General features: G+C 39.9%; 1 protein-coding gene and 1 pseudogene across 1 annotated transcript in view; one reads left to right on the top strand and one right to left on the bottom strand.

Annotated features, from left to right (window-relative positions):
- The window catches only part of SNX4 (sorting nexin 4), a 72,921-nt gene that overhangs the window by 26,923 nt on the left and 19,887 nt on the right, over positions 1–26,111 (top strand). Inside the window, exons 7-8 of the mRNA XM_090277792.1 lie at positions 3,060–3,132; positions 16,965–17,026. Of these exons, the coding sequence (XP_090133918.1) occupies positions 3,060–3,132; positions 16,965–17,026 (135 nt within the window). The remainder of the gene's footprint in view (positions 1–3,059; positions 3,133–16,964; positions 17,027–26,111) is intronic.
- LOC150021685 (anillin pseudogene) lies at positions 9,064–16,749 on the bottom strand (annotated as a pseudogene).

Below are 26,111 nucleotides of genomic sequence, written 5' to 3'. Positions count from 1 at the left end.
GGCCACAGAATTTTAATAATTAGTTTATGGTGAAAAAGGTTGAAAATCACTGGGCTATACCATTAAGGTTTGGCGCTGTATGATTTACACAATGACAGAACTGCCTAATGACAGATTTCCCAGAACGTATCCCTATCATTAAGTGGTGCATGAATGTGTAAAATTTTAAATGTGATAGGATGAATAACATAACCAAGGCAGTTTTTCACTTCTAAGTACTTGTCAAAATGTATAATTAGTAATAGAATTTGTTTGCCTTAAGTTCTAGATTAGAGAATTGTCTACATCAGTTATTGTTATAACAGATTCTTAATACACAGTATCTCTGTTCTACATCTAGCTGGCCCAATAGATTAATTATTATTCTTGCCATTACTAAAATAGTTTACATTACTAAAATACTTTTATACGTCCTTAAAACCTAGAAAACCAGAAAGATTATTTCAGAAGGATTACCAAAATGATACTTGCTTCATGCATATTTCTCTTTCTTAAAACTAGACTGTTAAGAGCAGTGAAGAGGAGAACCTTGGGTCTTCTACTTGTATGTGGCAGTATTTAAACAACATTTGGACAGTATTTAGGATGTAGACCAGGTGATTAGTAGAGTGTGTGGGATGAAAGGAGGGAAAGAAATACAGATGGCACCAGGTTTCCATCTTTAAAAGGCTAAGGAACATTGAGGAGAGAGTTTGGGGACATAGGGGAGGATAAGTTGAGCTTTGGATATGAGCAGGTACAGATATCTGCTAGTCAGCTGGCTTTATAGATCTGGCATTTAGGAGAGAGAGTTGGGCTAGAGGTAGAAATTTGAATTTCAGCAGCATGTAGGTCATAATTGTGAAGCTTTGTGATTGATAAGTTCCATAGAGTGTGTAGATTGAAAGATTGATTATAAGATGGGTGAGGACTCAGGACTGAACCCTAATGAAGCCAACACTGTAAGAGTATTTTCCAAAGTGTAATCTGCAGTTTACCAGCACATGAATACTGTGGGTGAGCTTTTATAAATCCAGACTCCTGAGTCTCACCGGGACCTCTGTGTACAGTTGTGGTTATTCACAGCTCTTTCTGAGAGGCCCCAAGTAGTGTTTTTAATAAACACTTCAGGCATTCATTTTTTTCCAGCCCTCAACTCAGGATGTTCATTTAGAGAGAGAGAGAGAGATGGAGAGAGAGAGAGACAGAGAGAGAGAGAGAGAGAGAGAGAGAGAGAGACAGAGACAGAGAGAGACAGAGACAGACAGACATCGATTGGTAGACTCTTGTATGCGCCCTGTCCAGGGATTGAACCTGCAAACTTTTGGTGTATGGGACAATGCTGCAACCAGCTGAGCCACTTGATCAGAGGTTTTTTTTGTTTTTTTTTTGTTTTTTGTTTTTTGTTTTTTAAATCCTCACCTGAGATGATATGTTTTATTGATATGAGAGAGAGAGAGAGAGAGAGAGAGAGAGAAACATCGATTGGTTGCTTACAGCATGTGCCCTGACCAGGGATCGAACCCACAACTAGGTGACTGGGGAGTGAACCTGCAGCCTTTTGGTCTACGGGACGATGCTCCAACAACTGAGCAACCTGGCCAGGGCGATAAACACTTCAGGCATTCTTGACATACTAAAGTTGGAGTGTAAGAGGTGGGTGAGGGAAGTCAGTACTGCCAAGGAGACTTTAGGTGTGACCAGAGAGTAAAAGGAAAATCATGAGAGGATAACACTGATGTCAAGGGGACAAATTTGGAGGAGGGTGAGTTCAGCTGTTGCATTGCTGGAATTATCAAATAAGGTGAGGACTAAAGTATGTCAGTGGATTTTAGCAACATGAAAATAGTAGGTGACTTTGTTGGGAATGTTCCTCTGCTATAGTGCTGGAGGTGGAAGTAGATTGTAGTGGGCTGAACAGGAGTGAATGGGAAGGAAAGAAGTGGTCATTGCCAGAGAGATAATGCTTTGTAAAAGTGTGGCTGTGAAACGAGTAGGTACTGCGAAGGTGTTAGTAGTTGGGTGTGTTGTTAGGAAATGTGTGTGTGCGTGTTTTAATCTAGGGAGAGACCCTAAATTAATTGATACACTAATTAGAAGGGTCTTATAGAGAAAGGAAGTTAGAAAAGAGGAATACAGAGTATATATAGCTGGGATAGAATCTAAAGTATTGGATGGGAAGAAGGATCCTAGAGGGAGAGAAGAAATGAAGTAATATTGGAAAGTTTCTAAGTGTGCTGGTAGGAGGCGGAGGTGGAGGTACTTCCTATCTGATGGCTTTTGTTTAATCTCTGAGGCTTGGTTAGAGAGTGGTCATATTAGAAGTTTCAGGTCTTAATGGAGTATGACAGTTATTATATTTGGAAAACATTACTGAGCAGCACCATTAAGGTTGAGGTAAAGACCATGAGTTTATGTCTGTACCATAAGATATTTTTAGTCCCATAAATTATTTCCAGTTTTCTTTTTTGTTTTGTTTTGAAGTAATTTTTTATACCAAGAAATATATATCTCTGTCTCAGTCTCATACTGCAAATTATGAAATATGACATCTTTTCTTGGCTTTAAAAATACCAAAAGAAACTATGGTTGTTTTATTTTAGAATTTTTAAAACTTGTATTGGTGTATAAATGTTTAAGGCCAGCATATGGTTAAATAGAATCATTTTTATTCTCAAGAACTACAGTTGACTTTTGAACAACACGTGAGTTGGGGCACCAGCCGCCACCCCACTCTCTCTGCACAGCTGAAAATCCACACGTAATTTTGACTCCCCCCAAATTTAATTACAAATAGCCTAGTGTCAACTGAAATCCTCACTGATAACAGAAACAGTCAATTAACACATATTTTGTATGTTATATTTATTATATACTCTTTTCTTACAGTAAGGTAAGCTAGAGAGAAGAAAATGCTAAGAAAATCATAACATTTACACTGTTCACTGAAAAGAAATCCACATATAAGTGGACCTGCCCAGTTCAAACCTGTGTTGTTCAAGGGTTAGCTGTACTGTTTTGTCTTTCAATTTTTTATGTGTTTTCATGAGAAAAATTGTTTCATTCATTTCCTGTTTCAGGAGATTTACTGAACTAAAGCACTACAGTGATGAACTACAGTCAGTCATCTCACATCTCCTTCGAGTCAGAGCAGTAAGTCGCCCCCAGGAGTTTTTTGACATATAGCTGTAAGAAAGAGCTTCTCATTTAATCATGTTTTTAAGTAATGGATGATGTTTATAATGTATAACTGATTTTTACATTCAGGTTTGGTGTGTTTATCATCCAAATTGCCTTTTTAAAAAAATGTGAGATGTTTTCTGGCATAAATGACTTGAAGAATTTTACTCTATTGTTTGTATATGGTTGTTTTGACGTCCTGTCAAAAGATGTGTTTCAATGTTGGAAATATAATTTAATAAGTGAGTTTTTAAGTCTACATATAATGGTAGATGTTTTTTCCAAGGTTTGTTTTTAAGGTTTATGAAATAGTTTATATATGTTAGGGCAGTGGTTTTCTACTGGTGTGCCATAAGAATTTTTAAAACATGCAGTGCCTGACTGTTTGGTCAGGGGCACTGACCTCCTTTCCTTTAGATTATCACATAAAAAAATGACAACAGCCAACATAACGATAGCCATCCAGTGTGAATAAATCAAAATTATACCTAATTTTTTGTCAAATCAGCAAAAAATACATTTTTTTGGTGTGCCTCAGAATTTTAGTAATTAGTTTATATGTGTCATGAGATGAAGAAGGTTGCGGATTGCTGTGTCAGGTCATCTAGTGTCTGTGCTATTAAATTCTTCTAAATAAATTTATTTGAGGTAATGGTCTGCCATGACACATGGAACAAGAAATCAAGGAATAATCATTATACTTAGCATATAATTTGTCTGTAACAGACATGGAGAAAAATAGTTTTGGGTAAATCAATGTACCTGCAAAATTGTGTCATCTACTCTGATCCTTTGAGGTAACCTGGAGGAAACTTAGAACTTGCATTAAAGGCTTTGAAAGATCCTACGTTACCAGGTCTAGGATCACTGATTGGAATCTTCTTGAAATGAAATATATTGTCTAGGATTTGTTTTAAAGAAAAAGAGTCTACTGGTAAAGGGTAGAGAGTAGGGACAATTTTAGATGAAACTAGATTGGCCATATAATAATTATTGGTGAGTGTTAGGAAATGGAGAAATATCCTACTATTCTTTACGTTTTGTATCTTTGAAGATTTCCACAATAAGTTTAAAAAAATAGAATATTCTCATATTGGCCCAATCTCTTCTTTAACCATTCAGAGTACCTTTGGAATCCTTAAATAAATTGTAATGTACTTTTTAGGAAAAGAAATGGTACCTGTGAGAATTATTAGGTTAGAGTCAAGAACTAAGTATTGGAAGGGACTATGGATTAATGAGATAAAAATTATAGGCGTTTAGTTGCCTTCAGATTACCCAAATTAGGTGGAAATTCTTGTGGAAAGTGGAGGCGGAGACAGAAAATCCAGAGGAATGAAAGTACAATTTAAACTGCTTTGTCTCTCTGCCAGAAAACTTGGAGAATCTACTTAAATTAGAGGTCTGGCTGATTATGAAAGCTGTATCCTCTTTAAAGGCCTTTAACCAAAGGAAAGGGGGACACTGTAGAAAGTTTCATTTAGCAGGAAAGTAAACAGTTCTGGCAGTCTTGGGTAGGCAGAGGTACACTATTAAGCAGTCACATGACTAACCCCAAGTTTGAAAGGTTCTTTTCACACCCAGAAGAAACTAAGAAACAAAGCAGAAAAACCAGCCAGAATTAGATGTATTAGAAATCTCAGAGATGAGTGGTGAATTGAACACATTTTAACAGTTAAATACTTGGAAATTCATGAAACAACAGGGAGTAAATTTAAGTGAGATCTAAAGGAGGGAGAAAGGACTGTCATTGTGAAACTGCTACAGATCGTTTAACCTGAAAGTATGTATGATTGCTTTTGTAAAACAAATAAGAAAATTGTCCCAAGGCAAGATATGATAGTGATTATATTTGGTTTTCTGCTAGTATTTTAAAGTACATTTAAAAATGTGGTTAATATTTAATAACCTTTAAAGATTATAACAAAATTTAGCTATGATGTTAAAGAAAAACTTTAAATAAATGTTTTTATATTTCTTTATATTCTTTCTACACTCCACTTTTAATTCTTTTAACTGTTCTCAACCATGCCAAACTTGTTGCTGCCCTAGAACTTTTATTTGCTCTTTCCTGTTCCTGTACCATTCTTCCCACCCTAAAGATTTTCCTTTGGCCTATACTCTTGTCTCTCAATTTTTGGCTCAAATACCTCCTCAGAGAAATCTTTCCTGGGTATCTTATATAAAATAAGACGTAATTTTCTATCATTTCCCTGTCATTCTGTCAATGCTGTTATCTTTATAGCAACGCTATCTGACAGTGTATTCTGTACTCATTTGTTAATGATCTCCCCGACTAGTGTATGTGAGCTCCACAGGGGCAGGAGCTGTTCTCTCATTGCTAATTTCCTAAAATAATGCCTGACTCATAATAGGCACTCACTGCATATTCATTGAATGAATGAATAAATGAATGTACGAAGTATATGCTAACAGTTGTTTGTTTAAAAAGATCTGAAAAAGCAGAAAAATAAGTTGGCTTTTGAATTTAATTATAACCTGCTAATAGAATGGTAACTAATGTGTATATGATAAGAACATTTAAAGAAAATGACCTTGTCATCAAAGAGTTTGGAATACACGAGTGAGAGAATTCTGGGTATAGGTATTTATCTTCAACTTAATGAAAACAGGCTTCAGAATCTTCGCTGACGTGAAAGGTAGCTCGAGCTCTTTAAAGGAAAGGTAGCACTTGATTTGTGAGTCAAACTGAAATTAGACTATGTCAGTGAGAGAAATGCCAATGAAAAATATAGAATGCTTTATGACTAGCTAAAATTCTGATTGTTTTAAAATTATGAACAGTAACAGAAAAGTAAAAGAGGAAGGTTAAAGCCCAAAACAGGTAGAAGCCTGCAAACAGTGCAGAAAGCACCACAGGGAGGGCCTTTTGGTAACATTCAGAGAGTCATGAGAAGAAGCCTTAGACACTAAGACAGGTAATGAATTATTAATAGATTTGAAAATAGAATTAATTGTCTTTTTTTGTAAAAGATAATTCTTTTGAAAGTAGAAAAGGCAACAAATACATTATAGGTAGGTTAAAGAGTTAAATATTTAAGACATCAAAACAGAAGAACCAGAAAGGACAGATGGCCTTGGACTGGGAGAGTCTGGGTTTATCATTTTTCAGGTCCCTCTGGCAATTCCAGTAACTTTACAGTTTGTTTTCTTTGTCGGCAAATGGGAATAGCTGCCTGGTACATAGTGAGTGCTGAATAAATATTTATATATGAATGGGTGCCTTATTCATAAAGTTATGAGACTCAGATGAGATAATTTGTTTTGTAAATGAAAACAAAAGGAAAATAATACTGATCCCTAATATTTATGTACCCCTGTATATCAGCCATGGTGTTCAAGCATATTATATTATTCTACCTAATTCCCACAGTAGCTTTTTGAAGATAGGTACTGTTGTTGTCCCCATATTATAGATTAGGCAACAGAGGCAAATGAAGTTGAGTAATTTGCCTAATATCACACTATCAAATAGATGCGTGGAGCCAGAATTTAAAGCTTTGTCTGTCTGACTCCACAACCCATACTCCTGACCAACTACAAATGCTATATTGAAAAAGAACATGAATTCAAGTAGATTGAGGGAGAAGAGAACTGATTTTTATTGAGTCACCTTACTTACTGCCAAGAACCTTACAAATGTTATTTAATCCTCACAAAGTCCTATGATGAAGGTTGTTTCCACATGTAATAGTAAGTCTTGGAGTAGTTAGTCTCCAAAGTCAAACTTTAAAGTAAGCAGGAGCTGGAATTTGAATTCACATTTGTCTGACTCCAGATCCCTTACTTTCTACTGTATATGCTATCTCTTTAGGGGAAATCAAATTTAAAAGGGAGGGGGGATGTATAACTTTGCTAATACTCTAAAAAATGCAAATTATAATATTGAGGTACTATTTAACATTTAATTTGTAGTCACAAAGGTGGTAATATTTAGTGTGAAATATTTAGCAATGATGGCAGTTATAAAGTATTATATCTGCTCCTTTGGGAACCATTTTGGTAGTATCATGAGTTTTAAATCTTACAATTTTTGACTCCTCAGGAGATAATTCAAAAGAAAAGAAAAGAAAAGCTGTGTGTTTCCAGATTTTCAAAATAAGATCATTTAATAGACTGCAATCCAGGCATGTGCCTGGGTGGGGAATCGAATTGGCAACCTTGTGGTTTGCAGGCTGGTGCTCAATCCACTGAGCCACAACCAGCCAGGACGAAAAGACCTCATCATAAGTACAAATGATTCAGAGCTAGGGAGGATGTTAAAATGAGTTTCTTCTGTTGTCATAGAATCAGCTAGGTCTGTTCTCTGTCAGTTGTCAGATGATCAATTTTTAAATGAAAGACTTGGGGAGAAAATGAAATTGAAAAGCAGTCTAGACTCAATCATTGGATATAGCGCCCTTTTCCTGGCACCAATATTCTTGATTACTGCCAACCATTGAATTAATCTGGTTTCAGGGTTTATAATTTATGTTTTATTTCTCTGTCATTTTTGTCTGTTTCTTTAGAAGTGATGATTTTTGGTCTATAGTTTATGGTTTTTCTTTCTTACTACCCTAGTGATCTAGATACAAGTCACTCCATGTTTTAATTGGCTAGAACAGTTTGTTTCCATGAATACTTTATACCAGAAACGTTGCTGGTCTAATAACTGCTGAGTGTCGATTTGTTGCCTAGTTCATGAGTAAACTAGTTCCTCATGGGGTTGCTCAACCTTTTTGGAAAATGAGAATTCTTTCCTTTCCTTTTTCTTTTTTTTTTTTCATTTGCAAGTATTTATTTAGGTAAGAAATCATAAAATACATTTTTATAATACACATAAGAAAAAAACATTTAAATGAATAGAAGAAAAAAATGACAGGAGGTGACAGAATTTAGTGTTTATAAATGAGATCATGACAACCTTGATGATTTAGAGAAGAGATTCAAAGTGTACTTAAAAATTTGAGATCATGCTTTACAATATTTTATAACAGAAAAATGAAGTATTAGTCTTTTAAAGAAATACATTACTTAATAGTTTTTCAAATGATTTTATAACAGATTTCTAGACACTGTCATATATGGACATTAAAAGTAAAAAAGTTAAGAACTTTGGCAAGCAAAGTATTTGTCCAGAGCACCTTGTGAAGCTTATTTTTTATATAAAGATTCTTCAATTTATATTTGTTCCTGTTACAGGAACAGAAACTAACATGCTGAAGAGTCTGTAAGCTATACTGCAAAAATAATAACTTTTAGAAGTCTGTATTCTATGAAAACGTGCATCTGTATTAACTAAGCAAATGTAAACACTGTGATTGTTGTCTTCTAAATAAAACATTTAACTCCAAATCTCATACAGTATCCCCTAAGTTCCTATCTCCTGCCCTCAAGCTGTTTGAAAAAGTCCTTGCCTCCATTACTAAAAATGTTTTTGTGAAGTCCCTTCAAAATTTTTTCAGTAGTCTAGTAACAAGATATATGCAATAAAGGACCATAACCTAAAGAAAAAAATACTGAGGCTAGAATGACCTCTAACCCCTCGAAGACCTTTCTACTTTGAGACCTGCAGCTCCAAGACAACTTAAAGTTTCTTACTTAAAAAAAAAATTTTTTTCATGAATAACTGAATAATTAGGTTTCTAGGGAAAAGACTTAAATCAAGATTTAGCAATATCAACTATAGTGAATTTTCTTCCAATCATTTATGAATACAGAAGAGAAATTAGTTGAAGTTTTAATACATACAAAAGATACTGCTACTGGATAATATATAGTGAGTATTGGCACATACCCTTTTGTTTTTAAAGCATAAAGTGCAGTCAACATATCTGATGCTCCTAAGTTCATTTATGACATAGCTCATAAAAACTTCCAAATGGCATGGAAACTGCCCACAGTTTAGGGCTTTCCAATAGGTTTGTAATAAGCATCAGGTTGATAGAAGCGAATATCAACAAGAACTTTATTAAGTTTTGCATCCAGATATCCTGCTCTTCCTTGGTATCTGTAGGCAGCCAGTGTTTGGTGACACAGAGTATGTCCCTGTATTGGCTGACAAGAGTCTCTTGGTCTTCTTTTCTTTGAGGTTGGACAGTAATTAATTCAAAGGTGTTACGTCTTGCACAGAATTCTCTGTTGGCTGCTTCTAGCTGATGACTGGTACAGTTGGCCAGATTTATCCTTCTTATGGAATTCTTTTTGTTTCCCATCAGCTGCATAAATCCAATAAGAGTTTCCAGAGAGAGTACACCATCTTTGATGCCAGGCACCAAAACTACTAACATCTTAAAGTATGGTTAGAAAACCTCTTTCTTCTGAAGGAAATAAAAGGGCACCTTGTCCAGAGCAAATTTAGTGTTTCCTACTGAAGATAATGACAGCATGTAAGATCCAACAAAGTACTCACAGCATTGAGACCTCCTTGACTGGCTAGAACTGAAGAATAAAGGCTGCTTTTTGTGGTTATAGATGTGAGAAGTTGCTTTGGAGTAATAGCCGTGGATTTGTATACCCTTTTCTCCTTATCAGGCACTAAGGGATCTTTGTTTTGCACTAGGCTATAAACTTCAATATATATTTCAGCATCATTGGACACATCTTCCAGAGTATATATAGTAGAGAATTCAGAGCATCGTCATTAAGAGAATTTGAAGTACTTGCTAATGGTATGGCTACCATATTTTCAGCTCCTGATTTCAGTAGTTAAGAAATAGTAATTTGCTGCATCTGGTTTCTGAACTGTGTTGCAGACAAAATCTGCTTTTAGAGGCAAGTGGATTTCTGACAAAGTAACTGATCCTTTGGATGGGACAGATTCACTTTGGGATATGGGACCAGCCTTATTCTTCCTCTCAGGCCTTCATTATTCAGTTTATTCAGCTCATCAATCAAAAGTGTTCTGTTCTCAGTTGTGATCAGAAGAAATCTTTCCGCTTCAGCGTCTTCTAGGGACCCTTTTTTATGCTCCTAATCCACACAGCAGTTCAGAGTCTGGCTGGCTTGTGATCACTGTCCGCTGCACATCAATTTCATCATTGAGTTCCTACACTTTCTGTTTGATTTTAACTTGACAAGGAAGGCCATTCTTTTCTTTAGCATTCTTCCCCACCCCACTCCACCCCAATTTTGAAATAGCAGCTTCCTTCTGAATAATTACCTGCTTTATTGAAGGGCAGTCTATTTCTTTGATTCTTTGAGCTCTGCATACGTCAATGCTATATAAAAAGATCATGATCTTCAGAACCAATGCTGTCACCAGACTCAGCTCGAGAGACTGGTTCTTTGGAACTTTCCTGGTTTTAGACTTTGATCACTTATGCCACTTATTGTCTTTCAATTCCAGTCCAGGCCAGGAAAATAAACTCTGGACTAACCACACCCACATGTCTGCTAACGGAACAAGCAAAGACATTGAGGAGATATTCAGCGCATCTTCCTGGTCTTCACTGCTCTCTGCTTCTACTCCATCCATTTCTTCTTGTTCATTTAGTTCATCTTCCTTTAGGACATCACTGAAGATGTCGTTACTTTTGAACTGTTGGATATCATCATTGTCATTCATGTTCATCTCAATTTCATGTACCACTTCTGTCTGCTGCTCAACCTTTGAGCCTGATGATACTTTTAAAGACTTTTCCTCTTCTAAAAACAAAGGCCTAGACTTCATCATTTCATATTCAGTGAAAACTGTAGGTTCTGTGCAGGAGATTTTGCTAGTGTCTGATTTTCTGTCACCTTTCCTTTTTTGTTACTGGAAGTGATTGGGTGTTTGAAACAACATGATTAAAAAAATTTTTTTTCTTTTATTGATTCTAGAAAGAGAGGAAGGGAAGTAGAAAGAGAGGGAGAGAAACATTAATGTATGGTTGCCTCTTGGACACCCGCAGCGGGGGACCTGATCTGCAACCCAGTCATGTGCCCTGACTGAATCAAACCGGCGACCCTTTGGTTCACAGGCTGGTGCTCAATCCACTGAGCTACACCGGCCAGGGCTGATCAGTTGACTCTTGCACAGGCCCCGACCCCCGACCGGGGACCAAACCCGCAACCCAGGCATATGCTCTGACTGGGAATTGAACGCTTGATCTTTTGGTTTGCAGGATGACGCCCAGCCAACTGAGCCACACTGGCCAGGACAACATGATATTTTCTGAGGAAAGTGTTCCAACAGTGAACTTCCTGTTTGATTTCTAATTTGCTTTTTGAGTTTTCGCTTTTTCCTGCACTCCATAGATTGCCCTTGTCAAATCAGCCACAAAGACATGCTAGTTCTTTTTTATGTTCCTGCTTGAGCTACATGGGTAGGAGAGGAAGATGTGTTTTGCTTTAATAGTCTTTTCTGGATAACCTTTGTATTTGTAGTTGGAGTGATAATGGGCGTTCTATGGGGTGTGCTACGAGCTGGACTTTCTTTGCTATGTTTTTGACTATGTTCTCCAAAGCGTTCCAGGAAAGGCTTGATTCCTGTTCCTCTTGGTGTTGTAGATTTGTCTTAGATTGAGACTGCAGACAAGTTTCTCTATTTAATTCTTCTTTGGGCTAAACTGTCTGTGATACAGCTGACTTCCCAATAAATTTTGATACCCCTGTTCTCAGAGGACTAACAGTGTTTTGAGGTCTCTCAGGATTTTGTACCTCACAATTTTTAGTATCAGTGATAGATACAGAAAATTTCACAGGGGAAGAAGGAGCTTTCACAGAGCCAGAAGCCGGAATCTTAATCAATGATGCGCCCTCACCTTTCTAGTAGGGCCTTTATTCAAAGAAGCATTGCCATCCCTTTGGGAACAGCATGTAGCTTCCTGCCTAACATTGCTGCTACTGATCCTAAAAATGCTACACTTGCAGAGGACACTTTGGATGAAAATTCTGGCCTCTTTTCATCATACTCTGTGGATCAAAATATTTTCCAGACTTCTAATTACTATGGTAGAAACTCCTTTTGTACCAGCTGCCAGGACTGATACGCTTTAAAGAAAGAAACTTAACTAACTTGGATTGACCAACTTTATTTGAGCAATTATTTGGATTTGTATTTGTATTTAGTACTTACGTTGCTTCTAGTTGTTTTTTATTTATTTTTTTCCTTTAATTTTTTTTATCCTCTCCTGAGGACATTTTTTCATTGCTTTTAGAGACAGAGGAAGGGAGGCAAAAGACAGAGAGAGACACACACATATCAATGCAAGAGAGAAATATTGATTGGCTGCCTGTCACACATGACCCGACTGGGGATTGAACCTGTAATCTGGGTATGTGCCCTGATCAAGAATTAAACCCATGACCCTCGGTCCATGAGACGACGCTCCAGCCAACTAAGGCACATTAGCCATAGTTTTTATTCTTATGTGGCTATCTAACAAGCTCTCTCCCTCTCTTTCGTAGTTCATATCTTAGATGGATGATAAAATACTTAACTTTCAAGAGGAGGTTTCATTTTTAAAAGTATAAGGGTCTAGAAAAGTTAGTAGTCTAGAATGGAATTTTCTATTTTGTGTTCTTCAGAGTACCAGTCCTGTAAGATGTTCCCTACTGCAAACTATCTATGTCTTGAACAGTCATGATTCATATAGTGTTAAAGAATCTAAAACGTCCTGCAGAAAGGAAACCTATTAAACTTTATTAGCTCAATGTTTTCCAGACTTCTTTGATGAAGGAACCACTTAAAAAAACAAACAGAGGACTTCCGGACAAGATGGAGGCATAGCCTGATACGTTCTGTCTCCCTCCACAAATCAGAAGGAATACAACTACCGCAAAACCATAAATAACCAGAAGTTCCAGAAAATAAATGGAAGTCCAGCGTATGAAGTTATGAAGAAGTGGTGCTTGTCTGGATGGGTAGGAGCGGCGAAGCCGGGGAGGAGAGTTCAAGCTGTGCTGGCGGCAGCAGCAGCGGCGATGGCGGCGGGATGGGGGTAAGCCCAGACACCTGTATTTAAGGGGAGGCGAGAAGAGCCTGGGGAGCACCCCTGGCTGCAGACCAGACCCGTCAGCTTGTGACTTCAACGCCGGGGAAGGCAGACCCCCATTGCCTCAGACTGCGAGGCTTGGAAAGGGTGGGGACAGAGGAGGAGGCTCCCAGTCTCTCAGCAGAGAGTGAATGGCAGGAATCCATCTTGGACTCCTACCCCCACAGAAAACGCCACAGTGTGGTGAGAAGGGTCACCTGGTTGTGAAGAGTTCAAGGGGCTCCGCCCCCTATAGCATAGGAGGTGTGACAGCCCCACCCAGCAAGCAAAGGTAAACACAAAACTGTCAGGATGGCACAGATCATGATAGAGATCTCGGTGATGCAGCTGATCAGACAGCAAATATCTAATCTACTGGCTCAGCAGATAGTTAATCTTTCTGAGGCAAAGTTCAGAGCTTTGGTTATAAAAATGCTTACAGACCTAACAGCAGATCTTAAACAAGATGGGGAAGGAATGAAGGCTAGTCCTGATGAAATGAATGAAAACACATATGAAACTAATGGTGAGGGAAAGAAAACCAGGGTTCAAATCAACAAATCGGAACATAGGGAAGGAACAAACAGTCAGCCAGTTCAGAAAGAGGAAACAAAAAGTGAGGAAAATGAGGAGAGGCTCAGAAACCTATGGGACAGCTATAAGCAGGCCAACATACAAATCGTAGGGTTGCCAGAAGGTGAAGAAGAACTAGAAATTGGAAAATCATGTGAAAAAATAATGAAGCAGAACTTCCCTAACTTGCAGAAGGAAATAAGACTTACAGGTCCAGGAAACAGAGTTCAAAAAAAACTGGACCCAGGGGGAACCACACCAAGGCACATTATAATCCAAATGTCAGAAATTAAGGATAAAGAGAGGATCTTAAAAGCAGCAAGAGAGAAGAAGAGAATTACGTACGAAGGGGTCCCAATAAGACTCTCAGCTGATTTCTCAAAAGAAACTGCAGGCAAGAAGTAATGGAAAGCAAAAACCTACAACCATGATTACTCTGTCCAGTGAAGCTGTCATTCAAAATAGAAGGGCAGAGAAAGTGCTTCCAGGACAAAGTAAAACTGAAGGAATTCATCAGATCCAACCCACTGTTATATGAAATGTTTAAGGGACCTATTTAGGAGAAAGAGGATCAAAACTATGAACATTAAAATGAAAACTGTATCACAACAACCAACAACAGAAGTTCGAGAACCGAAACAAAGGCAAACTAAGTGGGCAACAAGAGTGGAAAAAGAATTATAGGTATGGGGAACATCTTGGGGGGAGGTCAGAAGGGAGGGGGAAAGGGAGGGAGATGGTACAGGATTAGGAAGCATAGTAGAAGGGAGGGGAGTAGATAGGAAGATGTTAAGAACTATATGCACAACCAATGGGCATGGACTAAGTGGGGGGACCAACTGGAGGAAGGGGGGTCACTGGGTGGAGGGGAACAAAGGGAAAAGAAATTGAGACAGCTGTAACAGCATAATCAATAAAGCATATTAAAAAAAAAAAAAAAAAACCTTTGCCACTGTATAGGATTTTCAATATTTATTGGGAAATAACATGCCATAAAAATTAGTTTAGAGGCCTGGGGACAGCCCTGGATTGTTTCAAGCAGAATAATTTCTGTGTCTTTGTCCTGAAAGGTGAGTCCAGTACAGAAGTTGGCAAACTTTTTCTGAAGGCCAGATAGTAAATATTTTCAGCATTTTGGACCATATGATCCCTGTTGAATATATTCAGTTGTGCTATGGAAACAGCCATAGACAGTGCTAACATGAATGAGCATGAATGTGTTCCAAAAAAAGACTGCAAAAAATAAGCTGCAAACCTGTAGTGTACTGTCCCCTAGGCTAGTGGATGTATGTTCCTTCAGAGCAGGCCAAGGTGAGATGAAAAACATTTACGGTCCTCCTAGGCCTGTCTGCTCCAAGTATTAACAATGATGGTTTGTTCACCTTAAGCTGAAGTATTGAAAGGGCTAAGATTTGTTTACAGTTAATGGCTAATTCCTCAAATTATTTCTGTATCAGTAAGGAATTAGGGCTGTAATTTATCCTTAGGGTTTACACTTAGAAACTATTCTAGGATTTTTTTTTTAGGGTTTTATGTGGGATTGACTTTTGTTAAAAAATTGATTTGAGAGAGAGAGAGAAAGAGAAACATCAATTTGTTATTCCACTTGTTTATGTATTAATTGGTTGATTGCTATATGCTCCGTGACTGGGGGTCGAGCCTGTAACCTTGGCATATCAGAATGACACTCCAACCAACTGGGCTACCTGATCAGGGCTGGGATTAACTTTTAGTCTTTCAGTTCTTGTCCGTAACTCTTGGGAAAGGTAAAACAAATTACTACATGTGGTGTTTCATTTTCTTTTGTAATATGTGTGACTGGAAAAGCAGTACATATTTCAAGCCAATGATTGAAAGTATAATTCTGTTATTAGTTAAAATCTAATGTTTTTGTTGTTTAGAAGGAATGAATGGCTTTGACAGAGCAGCATAGAAGTTATGTTGCATGTGTTGAGCATTTATGTATAAAACTATCAATAAAATTGAAAATGTCTGTATTCTTCCCCCTGTATTCCACTTTGGGGACTTTATCATAAGGAAACAATCTGAAACATGGAAAAGCCTGACTCTCAGATGCATGTTACAGGATTATTTATAATACTGAAAAAATAAAGGTTAACTAAATATCTAACAGGGAATGCTTACATAGTCGATACATTAGGTGGAATTTTATGCAACTCTTTAAAGTGGTATCTGTTAACCTGCTGGATAAAAATATTATCATGGGGAAAAATATAGTGTTACTGGAAAGAGGACTGGGACTAAGACTGCCTGGGGCAGGCCTGTAGTGTGTGGACTTAGTGGAAGAAAGATTTCACAACACAAGTTCAGGTGTTTTTAAGAGTGTGGAAGGACTTAGGATAGAAGAAGCTACAGGAGAGTCTAGGCAGGGCTTCTTTGGCTCACTGAGAAGTCAAACAAAAGGGGGCCTTGGAGACAGGTTGAGAGGGTTTGCCCAGGTTGAGTTGCCTCTGCCTATTGCTCCCCTGGTTGTAAGTCTCGTGGGGTCCCGTATAATTTAGGAGATGCACACCTTTGGGGGAAGGAGAGGAAAGGAAAGTGTGTGGACCTGGTCCTGAAGAGGGAGAATGTGCTGTGTGCTTTGTTTTGAGGGTTCTTAAAGGCTGGGAGTTTAGAGGAGGATCTCAATAGAGTACCCATCAGTTTTCCAGCTGTGTCTTTTCAGTGTGGTGGTCTTTACTGGTTGATCAGCACCAGGGCAGGGAGACATTAGTCATTGCAGCTAGTCCTGGCTCACCCACTTGGTTTTGTTGCTTTTATGGACCCAAAGCTGAAGTACAAGTGAGGACTAGATGTTGTCCCTGGGGAGGAAAGGTCAGGGATTCTAAACCACATGACCAGGGATATGCCAGGGGAGGAACAGCCACCCTGGGGTCGAGGTCCAGTGCCAGTTTTATCCCTTGCTAGGTACCTAGGGCTTTCCATCCTGGTGACCTTCTGTATCTGGCTGTAAAGTGCTTGACCAGTTTGTTCAGCTATTTGTCTCAGTTTCCCCTTTCTACTTGCCAAGTTTTCCTAGCTTCTTACTATCCTGCCTCATTGTCGTCATATTTATGTAATCATTCTCATTTGTCTTTCTGTATGTTTTAATTGCTTTCTTTAAATATCCTATATCAAGAGTGATAAGACTTTGGTAGGTAGAAGTTTTTTTGTTTTCTTTATTTTCCAAGTTTATTGTACTAAGCATGTATGTGTTTTCTTAACCTATATATCTTTGACCATATAATAGCAATATCTTTTAAATATTTATTCCAGAGAGTAGCAGATCGACTCTATGGTGTATATAAAGTACATGGGAATTACGGGCGAGTTTTCAGGTAAGCATTATATAAATTTTTAAAATAACAGTCAGTTCTAATTAGCATTTTGCCTGGGAAGTATAATTCTAGAGAATTTCTGAGTCTGGAAAGTAGAAGATTATTTTTTTGTAATGCTGTCCTGTTAGTAGTAGTTTTCAGACTTTTTATTTTAAATATAAAATGGTGAGGAAGTCTAAAATTGGGGTGGCCAAAAAGTTTGTTTTTTCTGTAATGCTCTTGTAGCACATAGTTGTCTTTAACTTCATTTGAAACAATTTCATTAGATTGTACTGTGACAGCAGTCATCAGCGTGCATTTTAAAAATACATCAAAATTGGTGAATTTTTGTGCAGCCATTTTAATATTGAAGATGGGAGAAAATAAGCAACAAAAAATCGGCATGTTATGTTTTGCTATTTTAAGAAAGGTAAAAACGCAACCGAAGTGCAAAAATAGATTTGTGCGGTGTATGGAGAAGGCGCTGTGACTGATTGAATGTGTCAGAAAGTGGTTTGCAAAGACCTGTGCTAGATTTCTCACTGGACTATGCTCCACGGTCAGTAGACCAGTTGGTGTTGATAGCGCTCAAATTGAGACATTAATTGAGAACAGTCAACGTTCTACCAAATGGGAGATAGCCAACATACTCAAAATATTCAAATCAATAGTTATTGGTGAAAATGAAAAATATGTCTTATTTTATGGAAAAAACCAAATGAACTTTTTGGCCAACCCAATATATTAAGCAGAATAGTGGAACTGTTACTAAACAGAAATTGGGGTTCTGCTGTCCGCCTCCCATAGGCAAACTCTGGAGACAGGTCTGGTGAAAAGGGAAAGGTGTCTTATTCAAAAACTGCACAATTTGGAAGAATGGCAGGCTTCTGCTTCAGAGCCCATCCCCTCCAGAACACCCAGAGAAAAACCCCACCACCCTCTGCCAGATCAGACCAAGGCCGCACCTGGAGCCCGTCTCCCATTAAAAATACTGACCTTCGGGAACCCGTAGGCAGTGGCTGCATGATCATCCAAGCACTTCAGCATCTTTCACCATCACTGTCAGGCCCGCCCCAGGCTTCTTCCTGGAGTCTGTGCACAGCCATCACCACCAGCTGCCACTGCTGCGTCCCATTCCGGGGCCTGCTGCCTGCTGCCTGGCTGTGGCTTCCAGGGCCTGCTCATCCACAAGTGTTTTGGCCCACCTGTCTGTGCACTGGATCCCAGAGGAAGAGAGAAGGGCCTGTGTTTCTCCCTTCCCTCCGTTTAAATTTTCTGGCGCAAACTTCTGGGTACTTCAGAAGGGTTCAGCTTCCTTGGCCAATCCCGTCCTTTTCCCAGGCTAGACTGACAGCTCTTACTCCAGCATAGCACCTCCCCTTTCCACATGTACCAAAAGAGGAGGGCTTTTTTTCCCTTTGTCCATCACTCTAGCCTCACGCAGACTCCATGCAGAGCCTGCTCCTGCCATGTCTCTGCCCCAGGGTGGCGGTGGGGGTGGGGTTATGTGTCACACAGCGTGCTAGCAACAGCCCCCCCTACCACCACCCGTGTCTTGGGCGTTTCCTGAGGTCTGGCCTGGCCATCTGCCAGGTCTACCTGTATCAAAACTACTCTGAAGCAGTGAGTATTAACTTTTGGTTTCTTAGCAGAATGTCTAAGAAGATTTTATTGGAAATCACCATCTTATAGAATTAGTGATTTTATCTCACTTTATCATTTCTGAAGACTTGCAAGATGGGTTTTTGGAGTATTTACTTGAATGTTTTGGTTATTTGGTCTAATAACTACATTGGCAAAAGACAGATTAACAGGAGAAAAAAAAATTTAGTTTTGTACTTAATGGGAGCCCAAATGGTATGAGCCTCTAGGGAAAATCAGGCGTTTGAGCTTATATGCCATCCTGAACTAAGGAGAGGGGCAGGGGTCTGGAACTTCAAAGGGGAGGATGGTAGAAATTCACAGGATGGTGGAAAGAGCAGATTTATTTGGTAGAATTCCTTTCAAGAGATTCCAGGAAAACACACAAGCAAATTTCAGAAAGTCATGTACATATTTTTAGGGATACACAAAACTGATGTGCCCCAGAGCTGAAACACACAGGATGTATTTTATTTAACAATTCTATGTTTTTTATTTTCTGGTCATATGCATGGTGAGTGGAGGGGAAGAGCACTTTTGAATAAGTAAAAACCGAAGTGTTATATGTTGGGATTAGCAGATAGAACACTATTGGAAATTAATTGTAATATCAGCTCTGTATCTGATCAGCTTCCTGACTTTTAGTAAACTGTGCTATATCTCTGAGCTTGGCTTTAAGTATTTGTTGTTAAACAAAACCTTCATGGTTGCAAGCTTTTCTGAAAGAAAGGGTTTATGCTGGCCAAAAAAAAAGACCAGGTCCTGGGGCGTGCACTGTAAACCACCAGCAGCAGGGCTAGATGCAGAAGACAAGGTTGTTGTACTGGAGTTGACAATGCTCTTCTGTGTATTAAGTCTGGAGAAGAAAGATACAAGTTGTAGGGGATGAAGGAATGTGAAGCAGAGCTGGTTCTGGGATAGGCACAGAGTCTGTAAGGAAGAAGTGGTTTCTCCTTGAGATCGGTGATGGGCAACAGTCTAGGAAGTGCAGGCATAGGCAAGATGCGTTATCTCCCCTGATCGTCAGCTCTGCTGCTCTTTTCTCTATATAATGGAGGAAATAACTACCTGGAAGTTAATTCAGAGTTTCAGCATATGTTTATTGAGGAGTATAAGAAGTCTTCCATTGGTTTTGGCCTGCCGTTATTAACTGATTAACTTATCTTGTCTCTATCTTCCATCCTCTGTCCTACTGTAATTTAATTTAGGGCATCTCAGCTTTTTTTCTTGTCATTATTCAAATTTGGGGTTAAATGAGGAGAGTTTATTCCAGAACCTTTCTTAGTGTGGAACTTTCTTAAATGAAATCTTATACAGAAGTATAAAATAAAACCTGTTACTACAGACCTGCTTGGAGCTGGAGACTTTTCCTCTTGTGCCTCTATCCCTAATAAACACCAGATTGGGTGACTAAATTTAGATCTAAATCTCTATTTTTGTTGTAATAATATATGTATTTAAAAAATTAAATTTACTCGGTGACATTAAGTAACATGTTTCAAGTGTACAGTTCTATAAATACATCATCTGTATATTGCAATGTAAAATTTTTCATTCTTTACCAGAATCTTGCCGATGGGTGTTCTTTGAATCATTTCCTTTCTTTAATGAAATTGTAAAATACTAGAGCATGAGAAACCTTGGTGGTTTTATTTTTATAAATTATATTTTCTTGATTATGTTATCTCAGTTGCCCTAATTACCCCCTTTGCCCCCCTCCACCCAGCACTGCCCACTCCCTCAGGCAATCCCCTCTATCTTTGTTCATGTCCATGAGTCATGTGTATAAATTCTTTGGCTACTCTATTTCCTGTACTATACTTTATATCACAATGGCTATTCCATAACTACCTATTTGTACTTCTTAATCCCCTCACCTATTCACCCAGTCCCCCATCCCTGCCATATGGCAACCATCAAAACACTCTGTATCCGTGATCTGTCTCTAGTTCCTGTTTGCTTAGATTGTTTTTTGATTCAATTGATGATAGATATGTATTTATTGCCGTTTTATTGTTCCTAGTTTTGATCTTCTTTTCTTAAATAGGGGTCCCTTTAACATTTCATATAATAATGGTTTGGTGATGATGAAGTCCTTTAGCTATACCTTGTCTGGGAAGCCCTTTGATTCTAAATGCTAGCTTTGCTGGGTAGAGCAATCTTGGCTGCTTTTTGTGACTTTGCATATTTCTTGGAAATCCCTTCTACCCTGCAAAGTTTCTTTGTGAAATTAGCTGACAGTCTTATGGGAACTCATTTGTAGGAGTCCTAACTGCTTTTTTTCTTGCTACTTTTAAGATTTTATCTTTAAACTTCAGCATTTTAATTATGATGTGTCTTGGAGTGGGCCTCTTTGCATGCATCTTGTTTGGGATCTCTGTGCTTCCTGGACTTGCTTGTCTATTTCCTTCACCAGATTAGGGAAGCCTCCTTTCACTATTTTTTCAAATAGATTTCCAATTTCTTGCTTTTTCTCTTCTCTGGCACCCCTATGATGCAAATGTTGGAATGCTGGAAGTTGTCCCAGAGCTGCCTACACTATCCTCATTTTGGGGGGTTCTTTTTTTCTTTTTGTTGTTCTGATTGTTTGTCTTTTTTCTCCTTCCTTATGTTCCAAATCATTGATTTGATTCTCGGCTTCATCCACTCTACTGTTGTTTCCCTTTAAATTGTTCTTTATTTCCATTAGTGTATCCTTTGTTTCTGACTGGATTTTCTTTATGCGATTGAAGTGCTTATTAAATTCCTCGAGGATCTTTATAACCAGTGTTTTGAACTCTACATATGATAGATTGCTTATCTCCATTTTGTTTAGCTCTTTTTCTGGAGTTTTAATCTGTTCTTTCATTTGGGCCATATTTCTTTGCCTTCTCAATTTGGCAGCCTCCCTGTGTGTGTTTGTGTATTAGGTAGAGCAGCTTTGATTCCGTGTCTTGGTAGTGTGGCCTAATGTAGTAGGTGTCCTGTGGGGTCCAGTGGCACAGCCTCCACTATCACCAAAGCTGGGTACTTGAGGTGCGCCCTTTGTGTGGGCTGAGTACACCCTCCTCTTGTAGTTGAGCCTTGATTGCTGTTGGCAGGTCAATGGGAGGGATTTACCCAGGCAAGTCAGCTGCAAGAACTGTTTGTGACCACTGACCAACCTCTGCCCTCCCTGGAAGACCAACTGTGCAGGGGCAGGGTGGTGGTGCTTCAGTGTGGTCTGTAGCTGTCTGCCGGGTGTACAGGCTCTGGGGTCTCCTGAGTGGTGCACGCCAAAGTCGGCTCCTACCTGTGCTCTGTCTGTGGCCACCCTGCATGAGCTGTAAAGCAATCTGAGATGGCTGCTATTTTTGCTGAGCTTAGAGATTCCCAGGCAAAGCCAAGCTGTGATTCTAGGCTGGCTGCTGCTAGTGCCAGGACTGCTGCCAGTTAGCAAGAGGTACGTGGGGTGGGACAGGGACTCCCTGAAGCCGGCTATTGCTTGTTTGAGAGGATTTAGGAAGTTGTGAAGCATAAGCCAAAACCAACCATTCATATAGAAAAGTCATGGTTAATAGCTTGGGTGGGCCCATCAGTTGGGTGGATCAGAGTCTCTGGGGATCTCCAGGGTGGGGCAAACAGTGTTAGCCTGGTTGATGGAGCCTCAGATATGGCCCCTGCCTGCTGGCTCTGTGGCTCTTTGGGGGAAGGGTTCTGAAAAGGGACAATGGCCTGTGCCCACCTTTGTGTTTTGGAGAAAGCTGTCCCCCAGCTCTTGCCTTCATGCCAGGCACTTCAGTTCGTCCCTATATGCCACTGGTGCCTTTCAAGCTACTACCCTGGTGCTGGAGCTCAGAGAGAGTCTGTGTTAGTCTGTGTGTGGGTTCTTTAAGAGGAACTTCTTGAGACTCCAGCAGTTTCTTCCATTGACTCAATCCCTGGTTTTTGCAGCCAGAAGTTGTGGGGACTTATCTTCCTGGCACTGGAATCCAGGCTGGATGCCTGGTGTGGAGCTGAGACTCCTCACTCCTGAGATATTCCTCTAAATTTTTATCCACCACAAGTAGATGTGTGACTAGTCCATTCTGCGTCTCCATTCTTCCTACCAGTCTGAATGGATGTGGTTTCTCATGATTCTGAGTGTTGTAAATTTGAGGTGGTTGTGTAACAGAACCCACGGGCTGTTCACTTATTAGGGGCCCGATTGCCCGCTGCCAGAAGCGTAGCCCTCAATACCAGAGTTTGGTGAAAAGAAAAAGAATTGTTTAAATAATGGTTTTATAGATTTAGATTATTTGCAAATTTCTGCCATTAAGTCTTATTTTCTTTAAAACACCCACGAACACATAGTTCTGCCTCCCCCTACCAAACCAGGCTAGTTTTAGAAAAGTCAGAGATACAGTTTTCCTGCTTCCCAGACACAGTTCAGTTTTACCAGCAGCAGCTCCCACTCATTCGATCCTGATCCGGGAGGCTTTGCCTGTGTGGCAGTGCCCTCCAGCTCTTAATGCAGAACCACATGGAGTTCCCAGCCTCCTTGTAAACCTCATGGAGTTCTCTTCTCCTTTCCAAGCTGCATGGTGTTCTCTCTTTCCTTTCAAAACTTAATGGAGTTCTCCTCTGCCCTCCTTGCAAACCACGTGGATCTCCCCTCCTCTCTCAAAGCCGCATGGAGATCTCCTTCCTGCAACTGCATGGATCTCCTCTCCTCTTCTTAAAAATGGTTGCCGCCTATTTTTAAACCCCTGACTGTCCTGTGACACAGTGGGCGTGGAAACCAGTTCAGCCATGCAGCAGGCTCTGTATGCTCTTTCTGCACCACTCCATGGTCAAAACCCCTCCCATCTTCTTGGGACCTTGGAAGAACCAAATTCATTTGCATAACTGAGACACTAGTTACTAGCCATAGTCATGCAAAGGCATCTTAAAAGCTGTTCCCTTTTCCCCATCCCCCACCCGCAGGCTCTGGAGATTTTTGGAGACCCCCCACTCTGTAATAGTTGTGCAAGGAGGTGAGCCATGTTTTATAGTTTATAGTTTATAACCTAAGAGGTGAGGATGGACTTCAGGTTGTTTAAGTCTCTGAAATTATATGCTGATATTTTCCCCCTTAAGAAAAAGGTCTGTAGTCTTCATTGGATGCTATAAAGATCCACACACGACCCTCTTTCATCTGGTTCATCTGTGACCATTATCCACCTGTTAAGTATTTTGTGGTAGTAATTGTGCCTCTTATAAAGTTAATGCCAAGCCCTTCTACTCTTTAGTAGTTCTTTCTATTTTAATGGTTCCCTCCTCTCCCTACTGGTTTACATGTCTTATTTCCAATCCTAGACACACCCATGGATCCCAGATTAGAACTTGTTTTTAGCTAGAGCTTCTTAAACTTTAATGGGCACACAGGTCACCTGGGGAACTATTAAATATTCTGATTCAGTAGTTCTGAAATAGGTCCCGCAGTCCTATAGTTTCATAGGTGAGGCTGTTGCTGGACCACAGTTTGAATAGAATCAGGTTAGACTATATGAACCTTGAAGGGATAGATCTTGTGCCTTCCGTGGTGATACATAAGAACTCATTACATGTTTTCCTCCCCACATTTATTAATTCATTTATTGGTCCATTCTTTCATTTTTACTACAAACTATAAATGCCAAGTGTTTATCAGGCACTAACCTACTCAACAGGAAAACATAAGATGATTCAGTGTAGGTCTTACTTTTCTTGAACTAGATTTTAGTCTTTTTTTTTTTTTTTTAAGTTTTATTTATTCCCTTTGGGGGGGGGGGAAGAGATGGAGAGAAATATCAGTGTGCCAGAGAAACATCGATCAGTTTTCTCTCACACGCCCCCAGCTGGAAACCTGGCCCACAACCCAAGGCATGTGCCCTAACTGGGAATCGAACCCGTGAATTTTTGGTTCATGGGCTGTCAGGGCAGTCTTGCTCTGAGAAATCACCCAGCGACCACTGTGGGATCAGGCAATGGGTTTATTGAGGGGAAAAGGGGGGAAGAGGGGTGGCAGGGAGAGGCAGCTCCTGGACCAACTCAAGGGCCTGTCGGGGCAAGGGGAATGGGGAATGGGTACTCCCGGTCCTCCTTGTGGGCCCCATAGGAGTCCCACCTGCATTTCTTCAGGCACTTTTTTTATACAGTACTTGTCAACCACACATTTTGGTAAGGGTGAGTTTGCTTATCAACATATTCAGTAGGTCATTTACATCTCATGGCTTCCCCCCCAACACACACACCAGGCTAGTTAACATATCAGGCTAGTTCTATTACCGTTTCCTTTGGGAAAGGTTTCAGTCCATCAACATATCCTTTGGGAACTGCTAAGTCCAAGGCCAGGTTGATTAGCATATACCAAAAGTCCAGGTGTGCGTTCTAGCTGCCTCCATGTTCTGACATGGGCAAGTGCTCAATCCACTAATCCATACCCACCATGGCAGTTTTTAGTCTGTTTTTTTAAAAAGGGTATTTGGTCATGTTGACTTTGAGTTGGTAGCACATAAAAAGGTGCTCAAAGATTAGATGGATGAAGTACTTGTGGAACATCCAATAGGCAGTTGACCTGGACTGTCCCCTGGTTCTGTTTATGTGAGCTACAACTGCATTGACTGTGATTGCTACATTACATGTTTGGCTAGCTACACACCTGTGTTGGTAACAAGACCAGCACCAGGCATTAGACTGGTGATGTCACACAGGACCTTTGTTCTACAGCCTCAGTACTTGAGTTGTGGTAGAGAAGGATTCAGAGCCAAGACTCAAACTAGAAGAGAAAGTTTATCTAGAAAGTCACAGATGTAGAAGTGATCTGTAGAAGAAATGGGCTTAGGAAACAAGTTACAAAAGCAAAAGAAGGGGCGCCCTTTGGAGGTTAGGAGAAGGAAGGTAAAGTTACTGTGCTTGGGTGGGGGACGAAGAGGAGGGAAAAGGCGAGGATGTGTTCCCGAAGGGAGAGCAAGCTGGGTCCTCCATCCTAAGGGCTTTTAAGGGCAGGGGTTTCAGGGGAGGTCTCGGGAGGATCTTAATAGCCTAGTCATCAGCTTTCCAGGTGTGTCCTTTCAGGATCATTGCCTCCGCTGATTGTTCCATGCCAGTGCAGGGGGTCATTAGTCAATGCAACCTTTCCTGAGGTCAGTGTATCGTTTCTTGTCTGGTTTTTCTGTCTTTTTGGGGCGGGGAGCTGAAACACAGCTGAAGCCTAGATGTTATCTCTAGGGGTAAGGCTTAAGGAAGTTGTCATGCAGGGGCTTGTATGAATGTCGCAGGAGGCTATTCTTCTGCCCCTTGTCCCTCTAAGCGGGTCTACCATGTGACTAGTGACATGCGAGGAGAGGAAAGGTCAGGAGAGGGTTCAGACCAGATGATCAGCGAAATGAAAGGTCAGGGGTCTAAACCACATGACCCAGGATATACTAGGGGAGAAAACGTTATCCTGGGGGCGAGGTCCTTGTTTTTTAAGTTTTGCCTGTTGCTTGGCACCTGGGACTTTCAA

Source organism: Furipterus horrens, unplaced genomic scaffold (assembly GCF_987537825.1).
Source record: "Furipterus horrens unplaced genomic scaffold, mFurHor1.1.pri manual_scaffold_1, whole genome shotgun sequence".
NCBI lineage: Eukaryota > Metazoa > Chordata > Mammalia > Chiroptera > Furipteridae > Furipterus > Furipterus horrens.
The sequence above is the reverse complement of the archived record's forward strand: the minus strand, read 5'-3'. Positions and strand labels throughout refer to the sequence as shown.